The sequence below is a fragment of the Salvelinus namaycush genome, chromosome 10 (assembly GCF_016432855.1).
Source record: "Salvelinus namaycush isolate Seneca chromosome 10, SaNama_1.0, whole genome shotgun sequence".
In the NCBI taxonomy this organism is placed as follows: Eukaryota; Metazoa; Chordata; class Actinopteri; order Salmoniformes; family Salmonidae; genus Salvelinus; species Salvelinus namaycush.
Window position 1 is genome coordinate 22,957,506 of NC_052316.1, and position 16,647 is coordinate 22,974,152.

General features: G+C 40.2%; 2 protein-coding genes across 5 annotated transcripts in view; both read right to left on the minus strand.

The window, feature by feature from the left end:
- Positions 1–4,772, minus strand: part of LOC120054862 (tyrosine-protein kinase ABL2-like) — a 38,282-nt gene extending 33,510 nt beyond the window's left edge. For both annotated transcript variants that reach the window (XM_039002545.1, XM_039002547.1), the window contains exon 1: positions 4,193–4,772. In XM_039002545.1, coding sequence (XP_038858473.1) covers positions 4,193–4,403 — 211 coding nt within the window. In that variant the 5' untranslated portion in view covers positions 4,404–4,772. The remainder of the gene's footprint in view (positions 1–4,192) is intronic.
- Positions 4,773–5,573: 801 nt separating this feature from the next.
- soat1 (sterol O-acyltransferase 1) lies at positions 5,574–14,886 on the minus strand. 3 transcript variants are annotated; one of them, XM_039002550.1, is made up of 16 exons: positions 13,954–14,077; positions 13,113–13,231; positions 12,179–12,237; positions 10,881–11,026; positions 10,705–10,767; positions 10,456–10,563; positions 10,082–10,364; positions 9,889–9,967; positions 9,687–9,780; positions 9,519–9,564; positions 9,287–9,416; positions 9,011–9,108; positions 8,757–8,855; positions 8,417–8,552; positions 8,140–8,285; positions 5,574–7,986 (listed from the first exon to the last, which is right to left on the minus strand). In XM_039002550.1, the coding sequence occupies exons 2-16, from the start codon at positions 13,228–13,230 to the stop codon at positions 7,912–7,914; spliced, it is 1,680 nt and encodes a 559-aa protein (XP_038858478.1). In that variant the 5' UTR covers position 13,231; positions 13,954–14,077; the 3' UTR covers positions 5,574–7,911. The 3 variants fall into 3 exon arrangements, with proteins under 3 accessions (XP_038858478.1, XP_038858477.1, XP_038858481.1); XM_039002549.1 differs by having other exon boundaries at positions 13,113–13,246; XM_039002553.1 differs by lacking the exons at positions 13,113–13,231; positions 13,954–14,077 and adding an exon at positions 14,877–14,886.
- Positions 14,887–16,647: the final 1,761 nt, after the last annotated feature.

The following is a 16,647-nucleotide window of genomic DNA, read 5'->3' on the forward strand; positions in this document are numbered from 1 at the left end:
ATTAAACAGGAGGGGAAGAAGAGGGAGGACAGAGAGGATTATCCCGGGTATAAGCAGTGCTCAATTTCAACTCCACTAAGATGACACAGAGGCAGATGAGAAGACAGGGAATGAAGATGAAGGATTTGAGCTGAGCTTTGGGCACAGAGAGAACCAAGTAGTCTGGGATGAGAGTGATAGTGGATAGAGACTCAGTCCCGCTGAGGGAGTAGGGTCCAAGCCAGGAGCTTGGATCTCTGGATAAGCACTGATAGAGCAGTCAGACACAACCCAGGCCAAGTGCTGGCACCCAGTCAACACTGAACTGGTTTTGCGTTTCAAATCAGACATCTTCACTAAGCAGCCCAATAGACCAGTCTCCAACTTGGAAAACCAACAGCAGCATGACATACTGTATCTGAACCTATATGATTTACGTCAGCAAATCTCAACTGGTGAGTCAAGACCCAAATTTGGTTCACGGTAGTTTGAGTGGGTCCTGGAGTTTTTTTTTTTAATGTTTTTTTTTCTATACAAACGTATATATATATATATACACACACACATACATACATACATACACTCCAGTCTGAACATAAGACTTACATTTGTTATTAATTTAATCTCTGGAGAAAAAAAATCTTCAATCACAGTATTTTCATTATAGAGCTAACAGCAGCGTTATTTTGGTTGATTTTGTGTCTCAAGTCAGTGAATTTATTAACATTCTTCATCAAGAATATGGGTACCATTGTATTATTGTCAATGAAAGAGGTGGGAATGTTGTTAACTTGTTATAACTGATACATTTACTATCAATATAGCATTAAAAATAGCTTGCAGATTGTATTTTGGTGATTCTTTTTCCACGATGCGAATACTGCCTCGCGACTGAGACAACCTGGTTCGATTTGGTTCCCCAAGCAAAACCAGTTGAAAACCACTGATCTAGGTTTTACAAGATAGACAGTAAACAACTTGACCTTCTGTAGGGTAAACAAAGTCCCAATATGATATATATGTGGGAATATGTAAGTTCAGGTGGGACAGTTGTCATCATCTGCAACAGCAGCAACATCGACTCCAACCATTTCCTTTGGTTATTTTAATGAGTAGAATGAGTTCCACTGGGAAGGGGAAAATGAGCCGGGATTAAGTGCTGTCTTTAGTCTCCAGCCTCATGCTTTCACCAGTCAGACACATAGAGAGGAGCGAGAGGAAGAATTAATAATTAATGAAGCAATAGTACAGGGTGTACTATATTACCAGAACATAGTCCGCCACAATAATCAATGTGCTTCATGGCATGCATAAGCATAGTACATACCCTAGTAAACATGCAAATGAACACAACTACCCAGCATTTATAGGGCTGAAAATTACGAGACGGAGCTCCTTCTAGTGGCTGAAGGATGCAACTCGGGGTGACCTGCTGGGTGGGGGAGAGGATCCAGTCACCCAGATAAGCCACCAATGGACATGATTACTTCAACACATCAAGTTTACATTTGTTAAAATCTTACAGTTGCCTCAAAGTCAATTGGCAGTACTGTGAGGCTTATTTTGGTTGTTGGGGCCTTTGCACATATAGAAAAGTGGATTTGTCTATTCCAATTTCATTCCTAATGCAAATCAGTTTATGTATCAGGGATAATGGGCAGATCACCCATCCACTGTCCTGCCTGCCCTGGAATTCATTCCATTTTATGAAGGCAGGCGGAGGGAGAACATGTAGAGCAGAGATGTTAAATACAAGTGGCCCATTTCCTAATCAAGTATATGAAACCTGCTCTTGACCGCTCAACCTGCTGAATTGTTTATGGGCTTGATAGCCAAATCAACACTTCTGTGAATTCTGCAAACAAGAGCCCAAGGCAGAGCAAAATGAAAGACCATAGTTCCACACAAGCCATTAAACGATTGAAGAATTCTAAGTTCACTTGATCGGAAGAGTATTACACTGGATGAGCACTCTAAACTCATGTGGTTAGGGGGAATGTGAACCTTCTTCCACTTAGGCTACATATTACATATCAAAGATACTGTTCCCTTCGGCTTTAAAATGCCACTGAGTCACATAGGGTTTAGTTTTCATAACGCTGCAAAGAAACGTATTCTAAGATCCGGAGACAATGAATAAATAAAGAAATACCAAAGTGGCATCGTGACCCAACAGGGATGTGCCGAGTCACCTTGGGGGACAGTGATATGGAGAGGCCATTGATTTAGAAAACTTGTCTGTCCCCACTGTGAATCCCTTCAGGCAAAAAGACACACGTACACAGGCATAACCCATACAAACATGGACACCAGTACACACGTACCACACACACACACCTCAAAAAGGTCACAGACTGAGACTTACATCTAAAATAGCCACAGTATCAAAACATGATTACGAAGTCATTGCATTTTCATTTGGTAAAAACTGCACTGTACACCTAGGCCTTTCACCATTGACAAACCACACAAAAGATAAACTATTCAATAGTGGCAATCACAAATGGCTAAAAGAAGGAAGGACCTCAAGTCATCTTGCTCAGCAAAGAAAGGAGGAAATGCGCTTTGTTGGAAAATAACTTTGTTAAAGCAGCCTTGGTGTGTGGTCACATAACTCAGCCAGATGTGCAGGGCTCAAATCCTATGAACAGACAAAACCATGTTCGACGTTGACACACTGCTGATTTACTCACATGGTCCAATGACTTCACAACACATTGATATTACCGAACAGTGGCACTGCCAGGTAATAACTGCATCATATAGACTTACATTAGAATTGATTCTGCTAGGTCAAGGAGAGAGTTGCACAAACAAATGCTTTCATACTTCAAAATATAATGGAAGGTTTACAAGGTTAACAGCCTTCCAACAACTTGGCTATGCATCCAGCTTTAAAAAGGACACACTTGACATTTAAAAAAACAGATAGTGTGCACTTTTCAGGTTTGCGTTTCCAGCTTAAGAGTTTAATTGTGGAGATGTGACAGGTATCTCTTTGCCCCAGTGCAGAGCACTGAAAAACAACTATTGGATGAGCCGTACAATCTTGCGATTCCCATCACATCTGATTTCATACAAGACTTTGACTGACCTTCCCTTAGGCAGGCAGAAGCTCAATGGAAGCAGTAGACTGTATAGTTGTTACAATCATGGATGGATATTATAGCTTTGTCATGCAAAGAATAATAACATCCCCCTCAACATAACGCTTCCCTAATGGTCTTACAGAACCTAATAGCATACATACACAACAGCAATTAATTCTAGCTCAGAGCAGGGTTTGGCTGACCAAATGCAATAATGGTTTCCCTGCAGGGAGATCCTTAATGATTGCCTTCTCTTGACCAAATCGTGAGTGCCAATGACACATAACAGGCCTAGACAGCAGCACAATGAGAGTGCAGTTTGACCCTCAGAGCACACTGAGTGTGTCACTAGATCATTTGACCACAGTGAGTCTTTCAGTACATTACAATGTCTATGAAAATGAGAGTATCCTCAAAGAATATGTTGCATTACGGTCAGTTACACAAACATAATTCAAAAAATTACTTTGAGCTGCAATTTTCTGCTGAGTATGTTGTAACCGAGCATGTGAAAACCACTTCAGGCTGAAATGTGAGACTGTTGTGGCTGCCATAGTGAGTTAATGGAGTGGAATTGCCACTGCATCCCCTTGTGGCAGAGATCATTGTTTAACAAGCATCTCTCAGTGGCAGGAGAAGTGAACAGTCCCTTTGCTGCTTGCAGCTGTGTAGTCCTGAAACGGCTCTTTCTTCATCACTCTGTTTGGGATCAGAATAACAACCCCAATCCTCGTTAGTAGCACTGACTGCACTGTTACCTGCCCATGCCAGACAGCTGCATGAAAAAAAAAAACACACACAACCATTAGGCTACTTGTGGGACATGTCAAGCTGTCATTGTCACTTCACGCTTGTGCTCTTCAACTTCATTGTCTGATAATGTACGAGAACATATTAGAAACCAAGAAAACTAGCAAACATATGCTGGCTAACCGTACAACTAGAGCTGGCACTGATGGCAATTGGTTGTAATTCCGCTAACACGTCGTTGACGAGCACATAGAATTGATTAGTAGAAGTAAATTGGCTGGTTAACTAGCCAATTAAAAATAACAGTTTGCCTACTATTGCACAAACCAGTTGATTAAATAAACTATTGTGTAATACCATGTGGCTATTCCTACCTGAATGCTGGGTGAATATATTAATTGCTGGGTCCGGCACGTTAACGGCAGCAACCCTGCCTGGCGGTGTTCCAGTGCTAACGTTACTGATTTCCCGGGGTCTCCTCCCGGCGTTGCCCCTGTTCCCCTTCCCAGGGTGTTGCTGCTGTTGTTGTGGTGGTGGCAGCCCTGTCGAAGTCCCCTCACCAACGCGGCCTACCTGTTGTCCCATCCCCGCAGTTCGGTGTAAAGATGTTCGGGACGAAGCTATCCAACCCTGCACACTCCCAGTTCACATCCCCCAATTATGGAGCGGCCTGTTCAGAAGTCTTCCTCAACCCGTCTCCTCGCTAGCTAGCTTGACGTTAGCTGTTAGCTCGATAGCTATATCGTTGTGAAACCCACCCACCTTGCCTCAAACAATAAAGCAAAAGTCTGATAAATCACTGAAAACAACTCTGCCAACGGTCCGTGGGATCTCGAGACAGCAATATTCGGTCCCCCACGTCCGAGTTTCTATGAAATATGGAGCCTTTCAGGGTCGTTTCGCCGTGCTCCGGCTACTACGCGCCCCCTCTGCCGCCGCCATCTTTACCGCAGAATAGAGCTTCCTATTTCGCAAAGGGGAGGGGGGGGTCACCCTTCACCAAACTCCATTTCCATCCCTGTCCCCAACATTACTAGGACCTCCGAGCCACTAGGCGGACAGCTCGAGGACCAACCATAGACCCTCTGTCGAGATTTGCTAGACCAACTACTATCATGATTGCTTTGTTCAAAACTTTTATGTATGTGGTAAGACCTCTGGAAAAACGAAATGTCTATTGTTCAACGTTAGAATATACACTCTTTAAATACTGTCATAACATTGACTAAATGTTATTTGTGTGAAAGCCATTTCTACCAAAAAACACTTAAAAAGACAACCTATGGCTGTTTTCTTTTGGCAGTGACAGTTCGGATCCATACCACTGACGTGACAGCTAATGTTTCATGCCTCTCTATGGCCTGCTCCCCCTATTCCTACTGTGCATACTGGTGTGATTTCATGGATAGGATCTCACAACTGTGATTTGAACTGACTACATTTTATATTAAATCAAATCAAATTGTATTTGTCACATGCGCCGAATACAACTGGTGTACCTTACCGTGAAATGGTTACTTACAAGCCCTTAACCAACAATGCAGTTTTAAGAAAATAGAGTTAAGAAAATATTGACTAAATAACAATAACGAGGCTATATACAGGTTAGTCGAGGTAATTTGTATATGTAGGTAGGGGTAAAGTGACTTTGCATAGATAATTAATAGCGAGTAGCAGCAGTGTAAAAACAAAAGGGTGGCCATTTGATTAATAAGTATTAACAATAAAATTTATGACAAAAAGCATTTAGCAAAATCCATTCAACTTTGTATTGTCTTGACATTATGAAATGTACAATATTCTATGGAAAGTACATCAAAAACCCGAACTGTTCTTTTTAAAGTAAAAAATGCTTCAGTCACAATTCTAACCCAGGGTTTGGTTAAAAGACCAAAAATATATATAGATTTATAGCTTTATTTTCAACCTGACATATACCTAATGCACTGTAATGGTAAATATTATACAACATATCTCGTATAATACCAAATAAATGTTTTAAACACTATAACTCCATAAATGTATCAAGAAAAATAGAGGAATGTCAATCTCTGTTCAAAAATAGAAATATCTGAACAAAAGTATCACTCATTTTCTAAATGATCAAAAGAGCATCATAATAATATCAAAAGTGGGCTCGAAATAACCACTGAAATACGAACACAAATAGTAAACAGTGTCCCAATTACAATACAGGCTGAAGTAGTCTTGCAACAAAATCTCTTGATAGGATATATATATATATATATATAAACACACACACATTCACACACACGTTTCTCTATATAACAATGTTTTGTTAACGGTCCTTCTTAAATAATTAGTTATGAGTAAAATAGATTGTCATGAGAAACAAGTAGGAATTCAAAAATATTACATTACAGCGCCATCTGGTGGTTTAAATTATCACCATACATGGTTTGAGTCAAAAACAAAAACTGTTCCATAGATAGACAATCCATAGAGAGACAATCACAAAACGACAAGTCTATCAGACTCATGGATTGAAGCTGAAATTGAATCCCTAATTTACAGCATTAATGGCAACAGTTAGTGTAATGATGTAAGTAAATAAACAATACATGCATCAGTCATACTGATAATGGCAACATTGGAGCAGCCAGCTGCAACAGCAGTGCAGTTTCCACCAACTCAAGGTCAGGTGTGGAATTTTTGATTGGTAAAGGAACACTTTCAATATTGCTTTTGAATAAATACATATTCTTAATTAACATTAATCTTGTGTGTAAGGCTTCACATCTGACAAAGGCTTCACATCTTACCTTCATACCAGTAATCACAGAGCAAACTAATCTCAATTTTGTTTAATAATCTAACATCTCCATCAGGGGTGGGCTCACTTCAGAATTGAAATGGAGAATGCCTCAAATTCCAATTAAAATAGTAAACAGCATACAAAATTGCAATTCAAACTTGACTGAAAGGAAATGTAATTGAATTCAGAGAAATTCAAATGCCTCTAATATATATTAGGCGTAGTCTATACAAATATACATCTTGTACATGATACATGTCATTATATACATGCATATAAAATTGTTAAAACAATTGATTTTCAGGACAAACTGAACGATCAAGGGAAACAAAACCTGTATGTGAATATTCAAAGTTATTGTATTTCATTAAATTGATTAGATTTTGTTCAATGAGGAAAATACATTTCCCAGAATGCATTAGTGTAACCCTGCAGTTGACCCTGAGGACATCAAAAAGAAGCCAAACAAATGAAAGGGTTGGCAGAAATATAATTGGCTATTCTAAGCACCAAGGTTATAAACATTATTTCCAGAGAAAAGTTATTATTTGATATCTGGAACTGTGAGATTCAATGAAACTCATGTTGTATGACGAGTGAAATTTCCTTGAATTACTTTCTGTCACACAAACTCTACATCCTGTGGGGTGCAGCCAATTCAACTCTAATTTCAACTCATGAGTTGAATCGTAGTTAATTTCAAACTTCTGAAATGAGCCCAACCCTGATCTCCATCAACATGACTTAAAACACCTTGGAGACTAGACGACACAAAATACAGTGGCTGAACATTTGAAATGTCTGGGTTCATAAAAATAAAAATAAATAAAAAATGTTTTAAGTAAATTATTTGCTAAATATATATAACTGCATGTTTGCTAAGAGGTCAACTTTTGGGAAAAGCAGCAATTTTACAATTTACCATATTGGCATTGAAAGTGCATTTCAAATGAAAGAATATGGTAATTGTATCCAGGCTAAAATTAAAAGTATAAATAAAATAAAAAATATTCTGTTAACATTTATATGTGCTCTATGTTACCCTGATTTCCAATAGGTTTGTCATGAAACTAAAATGATAAATAAGGCATCTTTGTGAATGACAGAGGCCATTATATGTCTCACTCACTCCATGCCCTTTCAAATGAATAAAGCAGTCTCTCAATATCAGTCAGAATTACTAGTGGAACACAAAAAAGTCAAACAAAAAGTAAAAAGTCTTGAAAGAAACAGGAGGTTGTGCTCTTCCTAAACACTTTCAATAGATTGGCGAGTGTTGTCGGTTCAGTAGTTCAATGTGATGTCAGTTACAGCCCCTCAAGAGTCGACTGCTGGGTTGGTCTGGAGGTGACAGCTCCAGGAACGCGGCTTCAGCAGCTCTAGGAAAGAGGGCTAAAAACAAAACAAAAAAACATGGCATGTAAAGACTTGGTTGGATCTAAGGTTGCATCTCAATTGTTTAAAAGATTTACTCTCCTTGATCTGAACAGCTATGAAATATGAGCCTAAAATGAATGTTTTTCCTAGATGTGCAGTGGTGTATACCTCCTGAAGGGGGCAGTAGCGCTGTGCATACCACTCCTGGGAGTAGAGGCAGATGATGACCCCCTGACCGAGGAACAGAGCAGTCCACATGATCACGTTCCAAATTGGGCCTTTTCTCCGGTCATGAAGAATGAAGTTAAACATCACTGACAGATGAACAGCACAGTAAAGGAGATGAGAGCAGTTAGGATTGAGAGTCAGAAAAATGCTACAAAATGAGAAAAACCTTCTGTTTTTATATTGTGTCTGTTGTATTGTAATGAAGGTATGGTCTTACTTCCGAAGCACATGAAGAGGCAGAAGAGGACTGGGTAGAAGAAGCCGAAGCAGATCGCCAAGATGTACTCATGCACTACTGCAGACATAGTGAAGACCAATAACATGCCTGCCGCCCGAAATCTCTTCTTCGACATCTGTCAGGGAGTGGAGTAGGAAAAAAAAAACAGACGACAGACCAGAGGGTTAAGACGGGCATGGACAAAATTAAATCAAAGCTGCTCAACTGGCTTGCTTGTTTAAGATTAGAGTTACAGAGCAATGGGAGGGATACTTCATAAGTATTGTAAAAACAGAGAGATTAACATTAATGCCAAGTGCAACAATAACACAACACTCACCCATAAGAAGTCACAGTACACATAGTAATACAGCCAGTCGTGTACCACCACGTTCCAGGTGCGGTAGTAATTGGCAAAGGATGTGGAGTTCCACCAATCCTGTGAAGCAAAATCAATATATATTTAAAAAAAAGAACACAGCAAAGAGCTGATTGAGGCAGTGTAGTGAACACTGTGGCACTACTGCGCTGTAAATCTAGTCAGTGATTGACTAAATTAGTAATATGGCCGAGGAAAGGCATCTGCCTGTGTACCTTGTAAAACATCCTGTCAGCAAACCGCAGCATCTCAGCAAAGGCATTGAGCCAGCAGTGCAGGAAGGCAAAAAAGGCCAAGAAGAGAACCAGAACTCCTACAGAGAGACACACAGATGACATATGAATACCCTCCATTCATTCAAATATTGTTGTAGGTAGCTAACAGAATCATCCAGACAGAGTGACCCAGAAGACAATATAGTGAACATGCAGGAGGAATACTGTGATGCCGATGAGACAAGCTGCAAGTGAGAATGTGTTGACTGGAGTTACCTGGCAGGATTGAGTTGAACACACACAGGACCATGGCCCGCAGGTCAAACAGTTGCTGGCTGATGCTGCGGAACTGTGGGATGCAGAGGCGCACAAACACATAGTAGGCATAGAAGAGACATCCTAGAACCTGAAAGACGAGAGAGAGAGAGAGAAACTACATAACTGAACTGATCTCCTGGTCAAGGTCTTCAACTATGCTCAGGCAGTCATTTAGATTCTCAAATCATACCTGTAATAACTTAGAGGCCACATAACTCCACCTGATGACGGGATTCCTGCAGAGGGAAACAAGAGTTTGAATGTTTACAGAAAGGTAAATAGCTCCCTTGCAGCCGAGTGTAACATGCAAGAGGTATGTTAATTTAAACTAGGTCTTATGTCATTCCCCTCTGCTTACCTGGGATATTTATCTCTGTAGATAAGGGTGGGAGCAAAGAGGAAGTATATATAGTGGCTCAGCTGTGGGATTAGTGGAGAGACTGGGGAAGAGCCTGGAGAATAAAAACTAAATTTAAAAAAGGGAACTGAATACATCTACAGACAAAAACAGAATGTAAGACAGTGTATATAAATGATTCATAAAAAACATAGTTGCTTACTGGATTTGTCTTTTGCCAAAGCCAGAACTTTGGGGACATTCTCCCTGATATAGGAGTGTGCCTTCATCATCAGGCGCACCTGCAGGGAGACAGCACATGTTGTCAACCAATCACAATGCATGTCCATCAGTAGACTGAACATCAATAAAACAAAGAACATGTCATGCCCCAGGCGGGCCTGCATTTGGAGTACCTGTTCCAGGATGATGATGAAGCAGGATGCAGGGGGAAAGCTGTTCTTCACCACCACAAAGGTAGGCAGGAAGCCTAGGCCCAGGCCCTGGTAGAGCAGGAAGAGAGAGCCCAGTATAAGAGACCACAGGGTCCCATGGCTGGACTCATGGTAGTGAGAGGCCCAGGTGTGGAACAGGCTGTAGGGCACCACCAGCACTGAAAGGAACATGCAGATCCAGGTAATCACCACCAGGGGGAACTGTCCAAATACATAGACCAACAGGTCAAAGTCAAGCACCAATCTGGGGAAGAGGGGGGAATGAAGAGTCAATACACAAGTGGTAGTTTATATTTAAAGAGAGAGATCAGTAAAGAATCAGTGTTACACCTCACCTGCCTTCATCGATGAAGTCAACCACCAGGGTGCTGAGGATGAAGAGGATCAGCAGGGCAATGAACATGTGGTAGATGGTCCGGATGTGGTTCACTTCAAACAGCTCACTGTGAAACAAGAGACATAGACCATGATAAACAACACAGAACCAGCAACATTTCAGTTTAAGCACAATGTATATAGTGTTCGATGAGGGAGCTTTTTGTCAAAAGCAGTCACACACAGTCTATTATTAACTCGCCACTTACTCTAACAAGGACCTCCGGACCAAAAACTGTTTGCCTTGGCCCTGGGATGACCCTTGGAGATGCCTAATAGAATAAAAAACATTGACAAAATATTAGTTAAATAGATGTTGACCTCTGACATAGTAAGAGAATAGGTCAGAAAGGAGAATGGTGGAAGGCAAAAAGGGGCTCAATACCTGAGCTTACTCCTCTCTTTATCTGACAGAGGGGAGAAGACAGCAGGGACAGGAGCAGGCTCCAGGCTGGCCGATTCCTCTATCAGACTGTCCATGAACTCCAACACCTGGGAGTCAAACTGCCTCATCAGGTCAGACTTCAAGTGCTGCAGACCAGAGACACATCCACAATCAGCAAGGCATACGGTTTAGTTAAATGAAAAGGATGGTTGTGAATTTTTATTTAAATCCATATCATAAAGACAAATATTAAATTGACAAATATTATGTCAGAAGGGAAAGTAACCATTTGTAGCTGGAGATAATGATGACCCTTTAAAATTTTTTTTTTTAATGATGACCTCATGTCCAGAAAGACTGTGGTGACTGTTCTGTCTATTTGATCTGTTTGCACAGTAACAGCTGATGAGGGTAAAGGTTAGTTGACCTTTATACTAAACAAACAGCCCTTAAAAGATCGCTTTAAGAAAACAATAATCCTCTTCCTCATTCTCTCTTCCTCTTACATTGTGTGAAAATAAGTGCGCTCTCTGGGTTTGGGTGTTCTGTACAGTAAAGACAGGACATGTTAATTTCACCCATCTATTATAATGCGATAAGATGTGAATAACACTTCATAGTTCAGCCATTTACACCATACATCAATACATGTTTCAAGTGGCTCTCTTCAGTCTGCACTTCCCAATTCATTGTGAAACTTTAATTTGGACACTCAGTCACCGAGGTTGACCCCTACAATGCATTTCAGTAATTTCCTCACTGGTATGCAATACTCATGGACTCAAATCAGACAAGGGTTTGGATGTAATAAAAGCAGAAGTGCCTCTTGCTGTATCGTTCCATTCTCCAGGCATGAAAGTGGGAAAGATGCAGATTAGAATAGCCTTTTACGTCACGTTGGCTCACTGCTAGTTGTTAGCTCTTTTTCTAATGCACAAATAATGACACGATTTGAACACAAACAGGCAAGGCAAAGCAGCTCGCCAGATTAAAATGATAATGTTACAGCTCACATAGGCTTAAGGAAAATATTGAATCAGTCCAGTAGGGATTTGGCAGTGCAGAAGCAAGGCACAAAACACGTTAAAAAAAATATATGATTAGGCACATCCACAAACAGTGACAGAACTAAGAGGAGTTTGTTGAATCATTGGGACTCAAACAATGGACGGGTGACTTGTGAGAACAGACAACATTGTTTGGAGGATTTGACATCAGAACTCAGGATCTAATCACAGGCTCAGAAAAAAATAGAACACATTTGACCTGCTGACAACACATTCTGTTTTAAGTCTCACCTCTGCTTTCCTCTTCAGTTGGAGTTTCTTGCTGATGAGTCGCTCCACTTCCATTTTTCCTGAAATAGATGGAGAAAATGCAAAAAGCAATAAATTGTGGGTCAGACTTTCGTATTCCTTCAGTTCCAGAGTCTACCAGTGCCAGTGAGGAATATGTGAATCCTAAATGACTTCAGGACCAATACAGTTGCCAGGTTACCCAAGAGGAGAATTAATATAGGTCTACTATGAGTAAACAATACCATGTTAAATATTTACATAAATGCCTGAATCAATATAGCGGGTGGACAATTGGCCATTATTCCCCATGGGAAATAATAAGCACAGTCTCAGGGAACCTTAAGGACAAGGAACAGAGCTAGCTGGGGTGTGGTTAAATCCATTTTCGTCTTCAAACAGGATCAAATGAGTAGTACGCTACCATGTAGACTTTAGACCGGATATAGTTCTACAGATAACAACCGACCTTTGAATGCTGTTGAAAAATAATTTTATAAGAAATGTAAAGAACTGGGCAACAGGACAGGTCAGGGAAGTTCCATGAGGCGCTTAGTCATTTGAGAGTCATTGAAGACTGGTCTTGAGAAACAAATGTAACCACTATAAAGACATGACTAGTGAGAAACAGCTGCTGGGGTTTAAGAAAGTGCCACTGTACAACCATTCAAACACACCCATGACTGAATGACTGTACTTGGGGTTAATCCAGGTTATCTTCACTCAGAATTTAAACAGGTTTGACCATTAACTAAGTGGAAATAAAACAATGACATTTGAGAGCTCAACCCATGACCTAAGAATTGCCCCATCTATATCCTGATAATGTCACCCCACATAGATCATTCTTACTCATAAGCATAAACACTTTCCAACTGTTCAACCACCTGTGTTGCATTTAGCTCTGACACCTGTTAATCAAGCTTCATTCTCGCACCATTACTGTGGATCTCTCCATTGCTGCTCTCTCCATCCATACCATCCAGGTCTGAAATGGTGGGCATCTTAGGTAAAGCGCTGCGGCAGCGCAGGACACTGTCATCCCCACTCTCCATCCTGTAAGAGAACAACCTGTTGGATGTACACACACACAACAGTGGACAAATCCAAAACCAAATCATATTCACCTGACAAGCTAGATGGAGCTCCACACAATAGTTAAAACAATTCAACTTCCTAGTCTTATGAAACATGATAATGCCAAAATTTGAAAACATCAGTGGCCATTGAATGTATTTTGAATTAAATGTATACCTAACTATCAATGGGTTTAAAACAGTGGAAGACAAGCTATGATCTCTTTGCTTACTTGCTTGATTGCTAACTGACCTCATTGGAACTGAAAGACCTGGTCTGTTAAAAAGTTAGTTGAGGGTCAGTGGACGATTGTGATTTGCTGAGCATACCTTGCTAGCTGGCAGCAGTCAGAGATTTGTCCAGAGCCAATAATATAATAATGTTCGAACCATCATGGATAAGTTGTTAGCTTGCGCCAGTGATCACAGTGTGCCAGGTATTCAACAACAAGCTATGCTATGTAGCATGTGCCCTGGACATACGTCACAAACTTGCTACAATCGAGCTAATCAAGTCACAAAAATATTTGTTCTTATGGGAGTTCAAATTCTGTGGTTCAAATTCTGTGGTTCCATCGCTCGAGAAAACGTCAGTCAAGCGCGAGCTAACTAGCAGAGCTTGCCTGTCAAGTTCGGCATTTGATGGTTGTTTTGGTTAGCGAGATAAGGAATTGGCTAGCAAGCTATATTGATGCTACTCACCCGTCACTGAGTCGTGTCTTGAAATGTATGGTAAGAACCCCCGTGTTAATCTGATACTTTCAATTTTCATCACATTCTCACTTGTTCAATGTTGAAAAAACGTGATGCGATGATGTCTCTCTTCTTTTTCTACGCCACCACCCCGCCTCTAAATGACGAGAAGGTCGGCCCCTAATCAATCATCTATAGTCACTAGGCCTATTAGTTTCCCTCTCCAGATCAGTATGCTGGCTGCAACCTAGTCTCAGAGCATTTCACATTATTTTGTTAGCTAGGTTAAGGTTAGGGGAAGGTTAGTTAACATGCTAAGTAGTTGCTAATTAGCTAAAATGCTAAAGTTGTCCATGACGAGATTCGAACATACAACATTTGGGATGCTAGACGTTTGCGTTACGCTACTATGTAGCCTTTAGAACGGATATAGTTCTACAGACAACAACCTACCTTTGAATGCTGTTGAAAAATAATTTTATAAGAAATGTAAAAACTCTGTAATGAACTGGGCAACAGGACAGGTCAGGGAAGTTCCATGAGGCGCTTAGTCATTTGAGAGTCATTGAAGACTGGTCTTGAGAAACAAATGTAACCACTATAAAGACATGACTAGTGAGAAACAGCTGCTGGGGTTTAAGCAAGTGCCACTGTACAACCATTCAAACACACCCATGACTGAATGACTGTACTTGGGGTTAATCCAGGTTATCTTCACTCAGAATTTAAACAGGTTTGACCATTGACTATGTGGAAATAAAACAATGACATTTGAGAGCTCAACCCATGACCTAAGAATTGCACCATCTATATCCTGATAATGTCACCCCACATAGATCATTCTTACTCATACGCATAAACACTTTCCAACTGTTCAACCACCTGTGTTGCATTTAACTCTGACACCTGTTAATCAAGCTTCATTCTCGCACCATTACTGTGGATCTCTCCATTGCAAGGGTTCTCTCCATTGCTGCTCTCTCCACCCATACCATCCAGGTCTGAAATGGTGGGCAACTTAGGTAAAGCGCTGCGGCAGCGCAGAGCACTGTCATCCCCAGCATACTAAAATGCTAAAGATGTCCATGACGAGATTCGAACATGCAACCTTTGGGATGCTAGACGTTTGCGTTATATATCATTTTTGCCTTAAGTAAGCTTCTGTCTTATGTAACCATACCAAATGTAACATATAATACTAATGTCAGTTTCCTGGATTTACGTTTACTATATTATGTTTAATCTATGAGACCACGCTGGTATAATGGTAGTCATGTGCTATAGTGTGGTGAATTAAATCTGTCTACATGGTTTTCGAGCAATTTGGGAAATTACATTTTATTTTCCGTGCCAAGCTGTCCATGTAAGAAACCTCAGTCAGAAGACACACTGATACTGTCCTCCATAGCTTTAGGCAAAATATCACCAAAGTTATGTTGACCACGGAGAATGGTGAGAGAGAACATTGATAACAGAATGTTAAACAACAGTCTTTGTAAACTACAGTATATAACCTGTCAGAAATGTCCAGTTGATCAACTACTAGCCCATGTTAGGTAAATTAGGCTAATCAGCTATTTGTAGTTATCATGGCCAGATTGTGCCTATGGGGTCCTTGACCCCCAGGGGGACCACATTGATTTTGTTGACTCACTCAGGTATCATATGAACACGCGAGACATGGCGTAATGTGTAGAATTGCAGGAAATTAGTTTAAAAACTGCAGCCTAGGAAATGTGTGTGACCGGACTTTCTCAAATAGTAGTTGAGTACCCCTGGTCTAAAGGCATGGTAGTAGGAGAGGATGAGTAATGGGGAGGTGCCACCACAAGAGAACATATTCCTACACATGGAAGTCCTCAATGTATGAATGTGTAACCTACTGCACATGCTCTGTATGAACAACAGTTAGGAACAGTTTTACCCAGTATGGGTTTATTGTCCTGCAAATGATGTTATGTAATAAATACAGCAGCCTACTACAACAGTTTTCCATCATCTTACGAAAACAGTTTTTATAATTCATTGCACATATTATGGTTAATTCCATTTGTGACAACAGGGTGTACTACTGTTTACTGCATTTGAGGTATAAACCATAAAATGTGTGCTCAAGTTATTGTAAAGTAAACTGAAGTGACATTTCAAATGTTTCAATTTATAACAATTTGAAGTTTAGACCATCCAGATATTGGTGTTCATCAAGACTTCAGGTATTAGTCGACAGGAATAAAAAACAAGACATCAAATAATAGCTAAGACTACTTACAAAAGCTTAACAATTAAATAAAACATCCACATGAATCTAATATGAAGCATATATACACACAGTACATCACTAAGAAAAATGAATCATTCAAAAAAATAGAAATGCGGGAGATACAAACAACACAACAGCTTTATATTTTTCTTTATAAAAGACACATATGATAACAAGATTAACAAATAACTCTAAAATACATATTTTATTATATAGCTCTAGTTTTTATCACAATTACACAAATGCTACAGCGATCACACAACATGATGATATCTCTTTCTTTTGTCCTGAAGAGGAATTGCACCCAAATGTTCTTGACCCATACACTGGTCAGAGCTTGCTGCTTCTGGGAGAAACAGCTGCTTCTCTATGGATAAGCTGAGGCTACAAAAAGCACAAAGGTCCTAGGACAGCTCTGAGGTCTGTGTCCCAGTGGTCTCCCC